The 15,819-nt window shown below is 40.8% G+C and overlaps 1 protein-coding gene across 2 annotated transcripts in view; it reads right to left on the bottom strand.

The window, feature by feature from the left end:
* Window positions 1-596: 596 nt before the first annotated feature.
* The window catches only part of galnt1 (UDP-N-acetyl-alpha-D-galactosamine:polypeptide N-acetylgalactosaminyltransferase 1), a 38,913-nt gene continuing 23,690 nt past the window's right edge, over window positions 597-15,819 (bottom strand). For both annotated transcript variants that reach the window (XM_087173179.1, XM_023403138.2), the window contains 10 exons: window positions 10,545-10,711; window positions 9,756-9,883; window positions 9,550-9,629; window positions 8,879-9,049; window positions 6,625-6,742; window positions 6,157-6,337; window positions 4,393-4,532; window positions 4,071-4,169; window positions 3,716-3,850; window positions 597-2,922 (listed from right to left, as the gene is read on the bottom strand). In XM_087173179.1, the coding sequence (XP_087029305.1) occupies window positions 2,776-2,922; window positions 3,716-3,850; window positions 4,071-4,169; window positions 4,393-4,532; window positions 6,157-6,337; window positions 6,625-6,742; window positions 8,879-9,049; window positions 9,550-9,629; window positions 9,756-9,883; window positions 10,545-10,711 (1,366 nt within the window). In that variant the 3' untranslated portion in view covers window positions 597-2,775. The remainder of the gene's footprint in view (window positions 2,923-3,715; window positions 3,851-4,070; window positions 4,170-4,392; window positions 4,533-6,156; window positions 6,338-6,624; window positions 6,743-8,878; window positions 9,050-9,549; window positions 9,630-9,755; window positions 9,884-10,544; window positions 10,712-15,819) is intronic.

Here is a 15,819-nt window from a genome sequence, read left to right as displayed (position 1 = left end):
CCCTGAAGGTTCACTTACACACAATGAATCAAGTAAGTGGACGTTAAAGGTACCCTGTGGTAACAGTAGTTGATAATGAATTAATGTTTTTACAAGTGGGTCCTTGTATGTTCCATGCTCTCAAAAAACTTTCACACTAAGCCACTGACAAGGCAGTGGAAAACAGGACTGCAAGCAAGTAAACAAGCATTTATTTGTCAGGTCTCAAGGACAAACATAGTTCCTTTTGACTAGAGGCTATCTAATCTAATCTGAACACAATTTTTGTTTGTTTACAAGAGAATGCCATAGAGTTTAAGTGGTCAACTGCTGTTTTCAAGAAACCAACCCTAACCTCAAATTCAACAATTCCCATTTGTTTATGTAGAATGTCAGCAGATATACAGTCCTCATTTAATATTTATTAAAATCTCAAATACTGATATTGGTTGAGGTAAGTATTTAGTCATCAAGTTAAAATCAAAGTTAACTCATATAATTATCTTCCTACATTAGAGCGACCGTCAGTGACCTTCGTACACTGTTACTGTTTGTGACTGAAGAGAAAGTGTGTTTTGTGAGCATGTGTGCAGACAGAGGCAGAAATCAACACTAACTTTATATTGTTCTGTAAACTTTTTCACCTTTATTTTCTACATTTGGATCAGCTCAGTGTGGAAGCCTGGACATGTCAGTCAACTGCAAACCCCCGCTCCCCCAAAATCAGAACAATCGATACACCCCCTCTGTCTCACAATCAAAAAACGTTCACATCCTCAACACAGTCACTCGCTCAGACATGAAAAAATAAAAATAAAAAGTCGACGGCCTCCTCCCACTACTGTGTCCACAACAAAGATGAACCAATGACGTGTCCTATGTGTAAACCCTTCCTCCACTGGAGGAAGCTGAAATGGTTAAAACCTTTATGAAATCACCTCTCCTGCCCTGACTCGCAGCCACAGGAGTGATACAAAAAAAGTATAAAGAAAGCATGATTGTGGAAATGAGACACTGATGTAACTGTTCAGCCTGTTTCGCTCACTGAGATACGAATAGTGAAATATTGCAGGTGAGCTTGTAAAGTGAGATATGTGGTTATGGATTAAGATATGTCATCTGCTGCTGCTGTGCTCTTTGTAATCCACAGTTCAACCCTTTTCCCTCCCCCTTCTGCTCTCTACAATTATTGTTCTGTCCCTGATTAATTCTCCAAAACACACCTCAGCGGTGTCTCTTTGATATTCTAACAAACACTTTCCAGGCATCGTTTCCTACTGTAGATATGTCCTCAGGAGAGTGCGGAGGCTCGGCTCTGTTCAGCAAATAAAAGCAGCTTTTGCTCTTTTTGTACAACGGAAGCAGGTATACGCTGATCTGCTGTCAGTCTATGCTACGGGCTCTTGGTTGTCCAACAGGAGGATTCTGAGAGCTGTTTGTTCTAGTAAACAGGGAACTTATGAACTGGGATTAGTACTGAAGACACACGCTCACACCCACACTAACGCATCCATCCACACACTCCACTGGAGGAAAGAAGCCCTTGGAGTGTATTTTTTAAGAGGTCATTGAGAAGAAGATATGCCAAAATGGATTTAAGTATCAGGCTATTGCAGCCTTTTTCCTATATGTATACAGGATGTGTGCGTGTGACTATGCAGTGCCTTATGGGAGAGTTCCCTATGGTTGAACACTACATTAGGCAGTGAACATCAGTTACATATGCAGAATCCTGTGTGTGTGTGTGTCTGTGCGTGTGTGTGTGTTGGTGTGTGCGTGTGTGTGTGTGTGTTAGCTCTATGTTAAACATCTTTAAAGACAACAGAGACAGACATAGAGACTAGGGTTACTGCTCTGTGGCACTCTCACAGGACTGTAGAAACAGACAAAGCCATGTAAAAACTGGACATAGAAATCTCAAGATATCACAAACATCATTTTTCTCTATCACTAGATCTCTGCTGACGGCAGATGTAGGGTCCTCGTGTTCGGTCCTCTTGTTTTTTTTATGTGCAGTCCCTTGCAAAATCCCTCAGCGAGGAGACTTCAGTCTGTAGGATGAAATGCCGAGGAGTAACACTAGAGGGAGACATATACTGCTGCAAGACTGTAGGAGGGGCTCTGACACATGCATACATGACAGTCTCACACATACACACACTCTCTCACATACTCATGCACCCTTCTTCATAGAGTTCACCAGAGTTCATTTTCAAAATCCATTACAAAATTAAATAAAAAAAAAAGAAAAGAAAAAGAAATCAACAAGGAATTCAGCCCCCTTCTCAAAGCATACATTCATCTCAGAACACACACACATACATACACACACACACACACACACACACATAGACACGTAAGTGCACACACTCTCTCATAAGAGGCAGTCAGTAAACCTTAATACAGAGCTGAGGGGTGGACTGCTTAGTCCAGGGAAGCTGTGAGTGCAGAACCTCGACTCCACCAGCCAGTCTCATATTCACGCCCAAGAGCGAGTCACTCGGCGTGGTTAAAATCTCTTTTTAAAAAAACAAAACAAACATTAAACAACAGCCATCGTCCCCCAGAGGGAGTCTTTTCTCTCTTCCCGCTCTGAGGAGGGTCGAACACACTCCTTCCTCTGATCTCTGGCAGAGGTAGTACCGTCCAATCCGTCCTACTCTCTTCCCGAGTCCCTTCACGGGAAGTCTTTCCTTTCCCGTTGCCCAATCGTCATAAACACGTCCATTCCCCTCATTGCTTACTCTGGGCCGCTGTGTGTGTGAGTGTGTGTGTTTGTGAGTGTGCGGAGTGTGGTCAGAAGACCTCTGGTAGTGTGACGTTGCGGAGCAGCCACTGTTGAGAGCGTGTGTGTGTGCAGTCCCTGACGCTGGGCACCTGGCTGTCCTCCTCGCTGGCCTTGTCCAGACACTGGTTACTGTTGACGTGGACCAGAGTCAGCTTCTGCACAGCAGAGAAACACAGAGTGGGTGTGTGTGTTTGAGAGGATGCATCTGATTTTCAACTGATTCATTAGAATTCACATCCACATGTACATAAATCTTTATTCAAATACTACATCTGCACACAAGTTTCATAGTTTAATTTTCTATCTCAAAATACTTTTTTTTAGACCTTAATTTTGAGGCACAATTTAGTTTTGGCTCTCAGTGTGAGGCATGCTGTGGCTGGGCTGGGTAATGTGTCAACTAGGATATATTACCCTAAAACTGAGCACAATAAATATCCCACTGACTGAAATGACAGCTGGTCTGAAATATGTGCTGTCATTCTGTTTGTGTACTGGGAATACACAGGGCTCATTATTTTCAGTTTAAAAAGAAATCTGGGAATTAATTTGTTTTCCTTTTTATTTATGAAGGAACATTTGAAAACTTAAAAAAAAAAAAAAAGAAAAAAAAAAGAGCTGTGCCCCTTGCAGGAAGAACTTTTACTTATACTGACAAAAACCTGCTTTTTTTGTTTGTTTGTTCTTTTGTTTTGACTTTTTTTTTTTGCATTTTCTCCTTTATTGTTTTCATTTCACCAGTGTTATTGTTTTTTTGTTTTTTTTTTATAACTTTCCAGACTTTCATGGGGTAAATTAACAACTGCATTTTCCCTACCTGTCAAGACCACCATGAGAACCTGCTGTGCATCTTATCATCCGTACATTTCCTCTACCAATAAATCTGTACGTTTATTATTTCCTCCCATACACCATTACATGTATATTTTCATAATATCTGCCACTCACCACAGGGTCGTACTCCCAGAGCTGGTTGCCTTTCAGGTGGTGGCACTTGAGCATCATGACGGGTCCGTTTAGCTTGGACACATCTAGACACAAGTCGTCTGTCCTGATCTCCTTATTGGCCGTGTAGGAGAAAACCTGCCATGTCACATGGACAGATTCCAGCTTTTAAAACAAATCGTTTTCATTTTTTTCCTACTTAACATTTTCACTAGCACTTGATTGATTACTTCCAAGAATGACTACAATGTGACTGCAGCTAAGTGTTCACTGTTTACATAAACTTAGTTCATTTCTCATTTAGTCTCAGTATACGTTGCTTTATGATGTCTTTTGCTCTGTCTCAGTCTTCTGTTACCTGGTTGCCTCCCATGCCGTGGCAGTTGAAAATGCCGACCTTCTCATTCTCCTTGCGGGCCATGTTGTCCAGGCACTGGTTGGTCTCCACATTGCGTATCTGAGTCAAATACACACAGAAACCACAGTAAGCAACACTGTTCCCTGAACGTAAAACTACACCTTTTCATTTAGATGCTTTATATCCTCTTAGATTTCAAATGAAACACAGTGAATCACAGATGCATCTGGGCCTGTCTGTCTCGTGACTGATGGTCTCTAAAATGTTGTGACTCAGATAGTGAGGTGTGTGTGTGTGTGTGTGTGTGTGTGTGTGTGCGTACCTCTCCCAGGGAGTAATAGTGCCTGGGGATCTGGGAGTCAGGGTAGACGTTCTCCAAGTACCAACTGAAGGGTTTACATTGAAGCTTTTGTCTCAGAGCAGTGCGAGACGTGATGTCACCGTAGTCAACTTTGGTCACACCTGGACACAGACAGACATTAACGTAAAGGTCAGTAACTATGGCACCAAACTACATTCACATAGTCCTGGGTTTGTTGTTGAACGGCTTTTAAACGCATTTTTCCATCCACGCATAATTTTAATGGTGTCATTGGTAAAGTAGAACAAGGCCACACCCAAACACACACCCAGTATCATTGAATTGCAGAGCTCACTTTTCACTGCTTGAAAAAAGCCTAATGTTGAAAGGCCACTCCAACAAAAATGTATTTGTTGAGTATCAAATCACCTTTAGATTAGGTGGACATGGTTCCTTTGCGGACAGCAGTGGGGGATTACAAAAGATTCCAGTAAAGACAATAAAGTCTGAATGTTTCAAACCAGTCTTACAAGCCACTGAGTGAGAAACAGGCACTTCAAGACCTCTGATTTGCTGTCTCTAATTTTTTTCCACATTTCAAATTTGTCTGGTGTTGTCCTCACTGATGACTGTTTTGCCTGTTTGGAAAAGCAACAAAGCCAAGCAGAGCTTTGTAGTGTGATTAAGATTGACGACATAATTTGTCCTCGCCAGATTCAGAGAAACGGATAAAAATGGCCACAAGCTATACACATTATAAGTCCACTCACATGAATGATAATAATAGCATAATAAAACTTTATTTATACAGCTTATTTCATGCAAAAAGATGCAATAAAATGTGCTTCACAAAATACGAAAAAAAAACCCCCAAACGCATTAAAAAGACAGATGCAAGATGATTTTCTCTTGAGACAAAGCTAAGAGATTTAAAAACAAAATTAATAATAAATAATATGACAATTAATATTGTAAGTAAGGTTATTCAAATATTCAAAGTTTATTATCAAAGTTTCTGGGTAAAAGCAATTTCTAAAAGATAAGTTTTGCTTTAAAATCGGTAAGTGACGCAGCCTCTTTACTTGATTTGTTAACTCCAATAGCTTCTTCTGTGTCAACTGACAATAAAGTGACAGAACGGATAAATCAGTTACTACTAACAAAATGATATCCCTGTCAAACTGAAAACGGCAAAGAAACACTTTACCACTCTAACGCCATCACACCAAATAATAATGTAATAAGGAAATGACAGTTCAGTCAAACTATCACACTACATGCTGTAACTGTAAAAGTCACTGTAAGCAGGTGGTTAAGTGTTAAAATTGCAGCAGCTGTTACTTTTTTTTGCCTGGAGGTGGCAATATCAACATATTTACATTTGCAGGTGTAAAATGAGTTTGAGAAGTAATTACTAACATCTAAAAATATTAGTATTGTTAAGGGAGTTTTGCTTTACTTTTGGTTGTCTCTCCTTTGCCAGCTTGCGTGTGCGAGTGTGTGTGAGTCTGTGTGTGCGCGCACGCGCGTGTGTTTGTGCGAGTTAATAAGGGCTTCGTAGCGTGAAATTACTAGCCGCCCCCCCTGTCCTGCACTGCTGGGTCGCAACTGCAATATCACACTGTCACTGGGTTAATGGATAGATCACACCTGCCACAGAGATTAACCTCCACACATGAGCACATACATGTATACTTGCGTGAGCGTACACATACACACACACAAATACAAATGCTCACACACACAAATACACACAGAAACACAAACACACATGGTCCAACTCACCAGGAGAGATGATATAGAAGAAGTTTTTGAATTCATCCATCCACACTTCTGCCAGGCGTCGGTTGTTTTTGTTGATGATCTGTCCCGTTCCTCCGGGGAACGTGTAAGGCGTTGCCTTTCTGAACACGTGACCCACATGAGAGCATGTGACAATTTCTAGAGTCCCACCGCACTGCCAGATCTGTGAAGACCAATACACACACACACACACACACACACACACACACACACACACACACACACAGTATACTATGAAGAAGACACACACTGCCTCATCACTGAATGAGCAAACTCTGCTGGGAGATACATGATGCAGATTGGTCATGTCTGTGTTGTGACTGAATAAGTTTGATTGAAAGTCAGTCAGGATGAAGCCTGACAAAGTATAAGTCAAGTCGATAGAAGAATACAGTCATGTCGGATGGAAGAATACAGTCATGTCGATTGGCTGTGGGTGTGTGCACTCACCCTGAAAGAGATTTCCAGGTTCTCTCCACCCCAGATGTCCATGCCTGCGTCATATGTGCCGATCTCCTGGAAATAATCTCTGTCTATGGAGAACAAGCCGCCTGCCATGGTGGGAGTCCTAGACAGAGGCAGGAGAACAGGGTAAATTAAGAGTGAGGTAAGTCAGTGCCACTTAATCCACTTAAGGCCTGCTTTCTAAAGGTCACACAGTATCTACTGATCCCATCAGAGTTTTATATTTCACTGTTCTAACCCCGTTCTTTGCCATTTTCCTGTTTGCCCATTTTCTGCTTTTCTGCTCACTTCTCTGTTGTTGTGATGGCCATGTCAGTGTTTAATGGCCTCAAGGCTTGGCTCCTATTTCTCCCCCTCACAGAATGGCTTCCTCCTTTGTAAATCAGGCTTATTTTTCTTGCTGTCTGTTATTGCTTTCAATTAACATGCAAGTTCACTTATCAACACAAAACATCTGAGAGCACATGGGGCACGGGTTTGTTTGCAGCATTTAGCTGAAAGCGGGAAATAATAAGCAACGCAGAAGTAAAGATAAACAAATACCCCCTTGCTAAGCAACACAGATAACAACAATAGAACTAAAAGTAGCAAATTATGGCGATATTAATTATAAATGTGTGCATGTTTTTCTTTTTACTGTAAGATATCAAAGCTCTCTAACTCAGCTCAGACTCAAAAACATTGCAGTAAAGCAAACAAAACCTACTAATTTACAGTGAATCTTTGACATGTGCAGTGTAGCAAAAACAATTTCTAATTAAAGCCATTTATATAAACAGTGAGTGTTTACCACTTAAAACACTGTTTATTATCTAAAAACACAACATGACATTGAAATAAAGACTAAAACTGCTACAATAAATAAAGAAAGGAAGAAAAACTATGAATAAAAGACTAGTAATTTGTACTGAGAACATGAGGAGGAGTTTTCCATCATAGTCTACTGTGTTTTTTGTTCAGCTGGTCCTGTGGTAAATTCTCTCCCCTTTTTTTCTGGAGGATTTAGAGCGTCTAACTGACACAACGTCATTTAATATGTTCAGAGGATTTTTCTTAAGCCTTCCTTTGACCTTGGATAATTTTGGTGTGTTTTTTCTGTCCTATAGCTGTAAAGAGAACCTTTCTAAGTGACCTCAGACTTTTGTACAGTACAGTAAATTACAAGGTAGATGAGTCCGTAACAACCGGTTTAGCTGCTGAGGTTTGCTCGTATACGGTCACTCTTTGAGGCCTCTCAGTGTGTGACAGCACAGGCCCGCAGCTTGCGATGCACTGGCTACTGAAGAGCAATCCCATTGATAACCATATTAACAGCCATTTAACACCAAATGCAATTTGACAAGTTGAAATCACACAGTGTAGTATAATGATTTCCCGCTGCCACATCCTCTTCTATGTGAGCTATATTGGTGCTCGATTGAAAGCCGGTAACCAATTAAATCTTTGTTGTTTATGTGCAATAGCTTTCAAGTTCTCCAAATGTGTGACTGCTTTGTAACAGGACAGCGTTTATGTAAATTGTGTCATTAGTGTAAAGTACTTCTTAATTTCCTGCACTACCACTACAACCCACTTTTTGTTTTTTAGGCCACTCACAAGACACCCTTAGGAAAATTTTGTCACTCAGAGCTGTGAAAAACAACTGAAAACAGGGGCAAAGAGTGTTACATAAGATATATTATGTGTGTGACCTTGGATAATGGCGTCAAGCATGCTTCGAAACAAGAGCAGGAAGAAGAGATGATAGACAGGCAGAAAAGATCTTGATTTTACTTCCAAGGCCTGGGTCATGAGAAACGGTACAAGGAAACAGAATTACACAGTCTTACATAAACATCTTGACTTTAACAACAGATGAAAGTTCACTGTATTCTTTCAGTATTCCTGCCTCCAGAACATTTTATGATTATTAACTGTTGAAAATTAAATGGTGAAGTACGATTACGCTGCATATATCAATTGTGAATGCCTATCAGTGCTGCTAAAGCTCGAAGCATAGGTTCTTCTACATATAGTTGCTCACTGACAAAGGTAGTTGGTTATAATACTGATATGACTCAGGCCTGGCCCCTGTAGTGAAATCCTCTTTTTGGTGGACCCAGAAGAGAGGTCAAAGGTCAGGGTTAGCTGAGCAACAGCAGCCCTTGAGCTGGTAGAGATTGAACAACTTGATGAAGTTAAATACTGCAGGTCAAACCAAGATGATTCAATTTCTAGTTTGTCCCGCTGCATCACCCACCTGACAGGCAGTGTGCGATCTCCTTTGCGGCGGTCCATCTCTCTCTGGGGTACAGGGTACCAGCGGAAATTGAGCTTCCAGTTGAAGCCTCCGTAAGTCATGTCGGATCCTGCCATGTACTCGAACGTATCATCGCTAATCACGTCGATAATGGGGCACACCACAGTTTTCCTAAAGCAAACACAAACAACAGCACAGACATACAAACGTACACACACACACACACACACACACACACACACACACACACACACACACACACACACACACACACACACACAGAGTACATCAGCCTGCTGTTCGTAGTTCATAACCTTGGGTGGTCATCAATCATGACTAAGTGCTCATCTGCAAGGTGTGGCATCTCCAAAATCCAATGCATTTAAACTACAGTGCATGCTGTGACTTTCCATCAGCCATCATTCATTACTCATTACACCTTCTTAAACCTTATGTTTTCTCTGTGTGTATGTGTGTATGTTTGTGTGTGTGTGTGTGTGTGTGTGTGTGTGTGTGTGTGTACCTGCTTGTGGGAAGCAGTAATCAGAGAATGAGTAATTAAGCATCAAATAAACACAAGGACAAGCCCCCTGCAGGCTCAACAATAGTTTATTGATTTTTTTTATGCTTGCCAATGGTGTGTGCGTCTTTTGCGTTTGTGTGTGTCTCACTTGTCTTGCTTGATGCGAGCGAGTAGAGGCTCCAGCCACCCCGTTGTGCATTCACAATGAGCATCCAGAAAGGTTATAACCTAGAAACATGGAGGGAAAACATTAGACAAACCCCACAGTGAACACACCATATGGAGAACAGGTCACTGGGTATTGGATGTCACGTATTTGCATGTACACACACAAACATATGCCCACACACACACCTGGCCAGTGGAGATGGATGCTCCTTTGAGACGAGCACGGATAAGTCCGGACCGCTGCTCCATCCTCACGACTCTGACGGGGACTTCAAGCCGTCTGACGTACTGCTCCAATGGCCGCTTTAGGAAATCTGAAACATACAAACAACCACAGATGTATTAAAAAGGATAAAATACATACACATAAACCCACACACTAGACCGACAAAAACACACACAGCAGTGGCTGGTTTACAAGCCGTTCCTCCAACCTATTCATTTTGTACCAGCAGAGATCAAAGGTAAGTGTGTGCTTATAATTTTGCTTGTGTGCAGGTGCCTTAGCATGCTTGCCAACATCCCTTCTACCTGCAGAGAGCTCCCCTCCCTACACTCACCAACATACACACAGACACACACTCTGACTTGCACCATCAAACCTGAGGTCTCATTGGGTGTAATGGTGCTGTGTGGTGGCGGCTGGGGGGAGATTGAGGGTAATAACAGAGTGTAATCCCTGCGGCTGGCAAATTAAAGACCTAATCTCCCCCAAACAGGGATTAACAGCATTGCACAGGGTAGAGTGGCACACACACCACATATATATACTGACTGGCTGTTGTGCGCGCACACACACACACACACACACACACACACACACACACACCAAAATCATACAGCAGCTCTCTAAACAAAAATAGGCTAAGCCTCAAACAAGAGGCACTGGAGGAATTATCTGCAGTTTGTGTTTGTGTGTGTGTGTGTGTGTGTGTGTGTGTGTGTGTGTGTGTGTGTGTGTGTGTGTATACAAACCTCTCTCACTGGCATCATCCACCAGGACAATTTCCTCTAGCAGTGTGTGTGGAGAGCGGTCGATGACGGAGTGGACGGTTCGCAGCAGTGTGCTCCACGCCTCATTGTGAAATACAATCACCACGCTGGTACGAGGGAGATTATCAGGGTATAACTTGTTCTTGCACCTATGGGGAGAATATATAACAATCAGAATAAAGTCTTTAATGACAAAAACCAGCTTTCAATGCAGAATGATACAAAGATATCAAATGCAACTGTATATCTGATGGTGTCAACACAAGGTACAGCAAGAAACTGGTTAGAAAAAGACAGCCACACTGGCAATAAGTAAAGATGTAGACTTTGAACACAGACAAAACTGAGCTGACAGAGACAGAGGGAGAAAAGAGAAAAACACTCTAGTAGAGACATCACAATCCAGCCTCTGTCTGATTATAAGAGACTGCTACAGACAGAGCTGCAGCTTAAGTGAGTCTACACAAGAGAGAGCTGAACAGGAGGGAAACTGTTGGGACTTTAATATCAAATAAACCTCATTAGTCAGTCATGGAATCACTGCGTTAATTAACTCATCATTTATGGCCTCGTGAAAAGTCATATTTTTTATCAACTTCCAACAAAGAAAACTGAGGGTGAATAATGAGTGAGCAACTGAGCAAAAATCCCCAAATTTAGAAACATACACAGAAATAGCGGGTCAGCATGATGACAGTTGAATAGTGATGCTAATTAGAGTGTGAGTCATTATGAAAGCAGTGTAGAGCACACATATCAAACTCTGTTATTGAGAGACAGAGAAGGATGTAAATGTCTCACAGAGGAGAGCAGGCATGAGTGGAGAGACAAGAGAAGAAGGATATTATGAAATGAAGAGTGGGTCACAGACATATTTAATAGTTCTCCAAACTATTCCCTGAGAAATACTTTGTTTTAAATGATCATTTAAAGTAAACTAGTAATTTCACATCACTTAGGCCATTAAGCACAAAGTTTAAGTAGTTTGGCTTGCACCTGACCACTTCCTCGGGCATAGTTAGGGCTTTAAGGTTCATTTTCTACCTTTGAGATAGCCATTGATTAATGTTTATTTTATTTTAGCAGGAAAATCAGCGTGAAACTTGCTTGACGTAGCTGGCCTAGCATAGTTAACCTTCACAGTCCTTGGCTTTATTTTTTCAAGAGAGGTCTGTCACTTTCTTACGATAATGCAGTGCTCATCCCAGTCTGGTTGTTTTATCTATAAATGCATTAGTGAGGGGAATTTCCAGAAAATCTGCATCTGTATTTTATAACATTTACTGCATTTGGGAATCATCATACACTGTAACAGAAGATTTTATCCTTGATGCCCTTCCCTAGCTTGCTGCTTGTAAACACTTTTATTAGTAGGCTGAGGTTACAAAGACAATCTTTCAATTTGTGGCTTCCTTCTAAAGATGATGACATTATGGGTAGTTTTATTTCAGTGTTATACAGACTACAGTAGATGCTGTAGAGATTAGTGCACATTCATATAATACACTGCTATACTCCAATTGCTTAAAGCAACCAATTGCAAAAGTTTGTCACATCATATCCACCTTAAGGTATATGAGTCATCTCATCAACCAAAATAAACAATTAATTTTTTAGGAAACAGCTTCAAAAGCATGCTCTAATCATTGAGAATAACACAGATATTACAGATGAATTTATTTGCACAACAGATGGCACAAAATATGGACACATCCAAATGAATGTTAAATGTTATTCTTAAAAGAAAAACAAACAAAAAAAAACTAAATTTTACTGGAGATTACACATTGTGACAGGAGACAGAGGATCACCTCTGTTGTTCAAGAGGCACTGCAGCCTGCAATGATACCTGCATTCAAGCTGTCTCATATTTCATTGCCTCACAGACAACCTGTTATCTCTTGATGACAAAACTGAAACCAGCCTGTGACTTCCTCCCTCTGACTCTCACACAATAGCCAAATGGAATATGATCTCTCTTCCTCCATCCTCATAACGCCCTCCCTCCCCGTGATCTTCCAGAGCACTAGAACGCTTCCTCTTTTTCTGCTGCTGACTCTGACAGAAGGAATGTAACAGCGACAGAGTAGAGGAGGTCAAGCTTATACTCCATCCTGCAGCTGCTTCTGGAGCATGTTAAATAACACACACAGTGATTCACAGGCTGCGGTGTGCATGCTAATACCCTCTGTAAGGAAGGGAGGTTGATGAACACACAAGATGATTCACTGTAAAAACAGAGACACCCTTGGAGTCTTTCAAAATGTATTCACGTCAGTTCATTATTACTCGCTCCTCTGTTTCACAAGCACAAAAAAACCAACCAAGACTTTCCAGTCTCTGCACATGATCTTTGCTGTGCAGCTGATGGAAAACAAGACCTCTGTGTTTCCACCAAACCAACATGTGTTAACACAAGCACACACACACAGTATGTCACATGATGTGGATTTTAAAAACTGAGGACTTGTTGTGAGTCCTGTGTATCCAAACATTCGGGGTGGTGGATCAACATTTGGCAACAGCAAAACAGGGTAATGAGCTAAAGCCCTGGTGTCTACAGCCAGTGGATTGTGGGGATATTTGGGATGGGCGGGCAGACTGGTTCTGATTAAACAGCGTCACTTTTGCAACATTACAAACATGCACAGACACATGCGTCTACATATACAGCATGTTCTAATAATGCTGAAGTCAGGATCTAAAAAAAGGAGAAAATGTCAAGTTTTCTGAAAGGTGTGGTCCTATAAAGTGTTTTCATATACTGCAGATCCGCCCAACCACATGTACACACACACACACACACACACACACACACACACACACACACACACACACACACACACAAAAAACACACGTTTACACTCAACAGCTTTACTGCTAACAATGATGAAAATAAACCATCACTGAGTTTCCGCTTCAAAGTTCCAGCTAGTGGCAACCTGCTTGGCTATGATGAATTCATTCATAGTTTCCCTAAAAACCTGCAGCACACACACACACACACACACACACACACACACACACACAGACACAGACACAGACACAGACACACACACAAACATGCATACACAGAAATAAACACAAACGTATGTGTGCCTCCGCAAACAGGCACACATTCCCTTGCTCGATATTGACTCTTTCTTATCTCCTAATTGGAAAAGCAGATAGACGGAGGGAAGGCTGAGTGAAAACACACCTAGTAATCAACTCTCGCTCAAAGACTAAAACCCATTTCACGGATCAATGTCCTTTCTTTCCTGCCCGTCTAGTGTGCATGTGCCCCTGCCTGTCAGTCTTGCATCTGTCAGTCAGTCAGTCAGTCAGTCAGTCTTTCTGTCCGTCTCTCTCAAAACCTTCGTTACTGATCTTTGCATGTTCCTCAACTGAAGCGAAAAAAGGGGCAAAGGAGGATGGAAGGCTGAGCTGGTTTCCACCTGCTTGAACTAACCTTGACATGTCTTCCATGCTGCTGGCCAGATGCATGTCTATCTGCTGCACCAACTGCCACCCTGCCTTAAGACTGAACAACCTGCAACCACTGGTACTGACAGACACTTAAGTAACACTAGAATCCTCATTATAGACAAGAAGGACCTCTTAATTGCATATATAACCTAGTATTATTAAAACAAAATAAACTACTTTCTTACATTTTGATTTCAATTTTCTTTACGTCTTAAAACGTCATAAAACTGCAGTTAGCCTAAGGCATGGAATACCAGAGGTCAATGTGTGTTGTTAGCCTCAAGACCTTTTTACAACACCCACTGATGCAGCATGAGGTCACCACATATAAATGTACCAGCTAGCTGTGTCCCAGTTCCATAGCATATACTAATACTAAGTGATGACATATTAATAACAATCAATATGCATACAAAGGGGACTTTCACACCTGTAGTTTTGTTCATTTGGTCCAGAACAAGGGATAAAAATGATGCTTGGTTGCCTTTCGGTTCTGGTGTGCTTTGTGTTCAAACTGATTTTCAAAATGAACGAAGAGCTATTAACTGAAGTTATACAGACTGACGGGTAATTATCAGAGCTATATGGAGCCATATGGGGAAATTCACTTTAATGTTCTTATGTGTTAATTTATGTTTTCTGGTGTCACAGAGAACAGTACTTACTATGGATGCATAAGTCACACTATTTAAATGGACTTAATGAACTACTAGAGTACACAGAGTAGGATGTAAGCAGGATACATTTAGTCTGTCTGACTAATCAGGGAAATCCCTGATGAGTATGTGTTGCCATATTTACCAAATGATTTACATTTATATATATACTGCATATACAGGTTGCTTATTATAAGAACATAAGAAATGAACATTTCTCAAACAGCAAGTGCATTTAATAGTATCTTTTTTGTTAGTATCTTTTTAGTTTTTGAAATCACACTACAACTACATGTACTAATCTTGTGGTTGAGTGGTTTTCTTTCAGACCACAAACAAACTGTACCAGAGTCCACAGAGCACACCAGGCCCTCCTTTGCAGGTGTCTAGGTCAGGTAGTTCAGTCCACACCAGAGTGTAATTGACAGCTTTCACACCAGCCCGAACAAATTGCACTTAAAAGGGCAAATGCACCAGAGTTCTTTTTAACCAGTATGAAAGCACCCAAAAAATGTGCTGTTCATGGACTGTACAGTCCAAAAATGCATTGCATAAAGGAAATGGAGGAGCTGCTCATAGCTGGAAAAAATTAAAACAAATCGGGGATGATAGTGAGACAGCTGCGTGAAAGGCAACAGAAAACACACCAAAATCTATTAAATCTTTGGAAAAGATTATGCTGTCTATGTGTGAAGTTTAATTGGCAGTGGGTATATCAAAATTGAAGCTAGACTGATACGCATGCATTGTATTATTTCATGTTAGTAGAGTAAAAAAAGTGTAAAGATATCTTTATTAGTATACTAACAGTATTTTGTACATACTGTGTACAATTAGTATATACGTAGTGTAGAGTTAAGACTTATTTTTCAGTAAGTTCAAGGCCACCACATCCTGTCTAATTCACTGTCTACCGAGTATGACAGTTTAATCACTTCTTAAAATATACTTGTTTCATTTCTATAGTCTTACCAATAGTGCCATTTTTAAAGATGCACATTTATGTTGTAAATCTGAACGTTTCCTAATCCTATTTCTATATACTGTATATATTTCATGTCCTTTAATAAATCAGTCACAGATTTATATAGGTATAAAATGTAATTATAATTGTTATTGTTGGTAATACTCTC

This window comes from Seriola lalandi, unplaced genomic scaffold (genome assembly GCF_002814215.2).
Source record: "Seriola lalandi dorsalis isolate HSWRI2012SDOR001 ecotype SW California unplaced genomic scaffold, Sedor1 jcf7180002054062, whole genome shotgun sequence".
NCBI classification, from domain to species: Eukaryota; Metazoa; Chordata; class Actinopteri; order Carangiformes; family Carangidae; genus Seriola; species Seriola lalandi.
The sequence above is the reverse complement of the archived record's forward strand: the minus strand, read 5'-3'. Positions and strand labels throughout refer to the sequence as shown.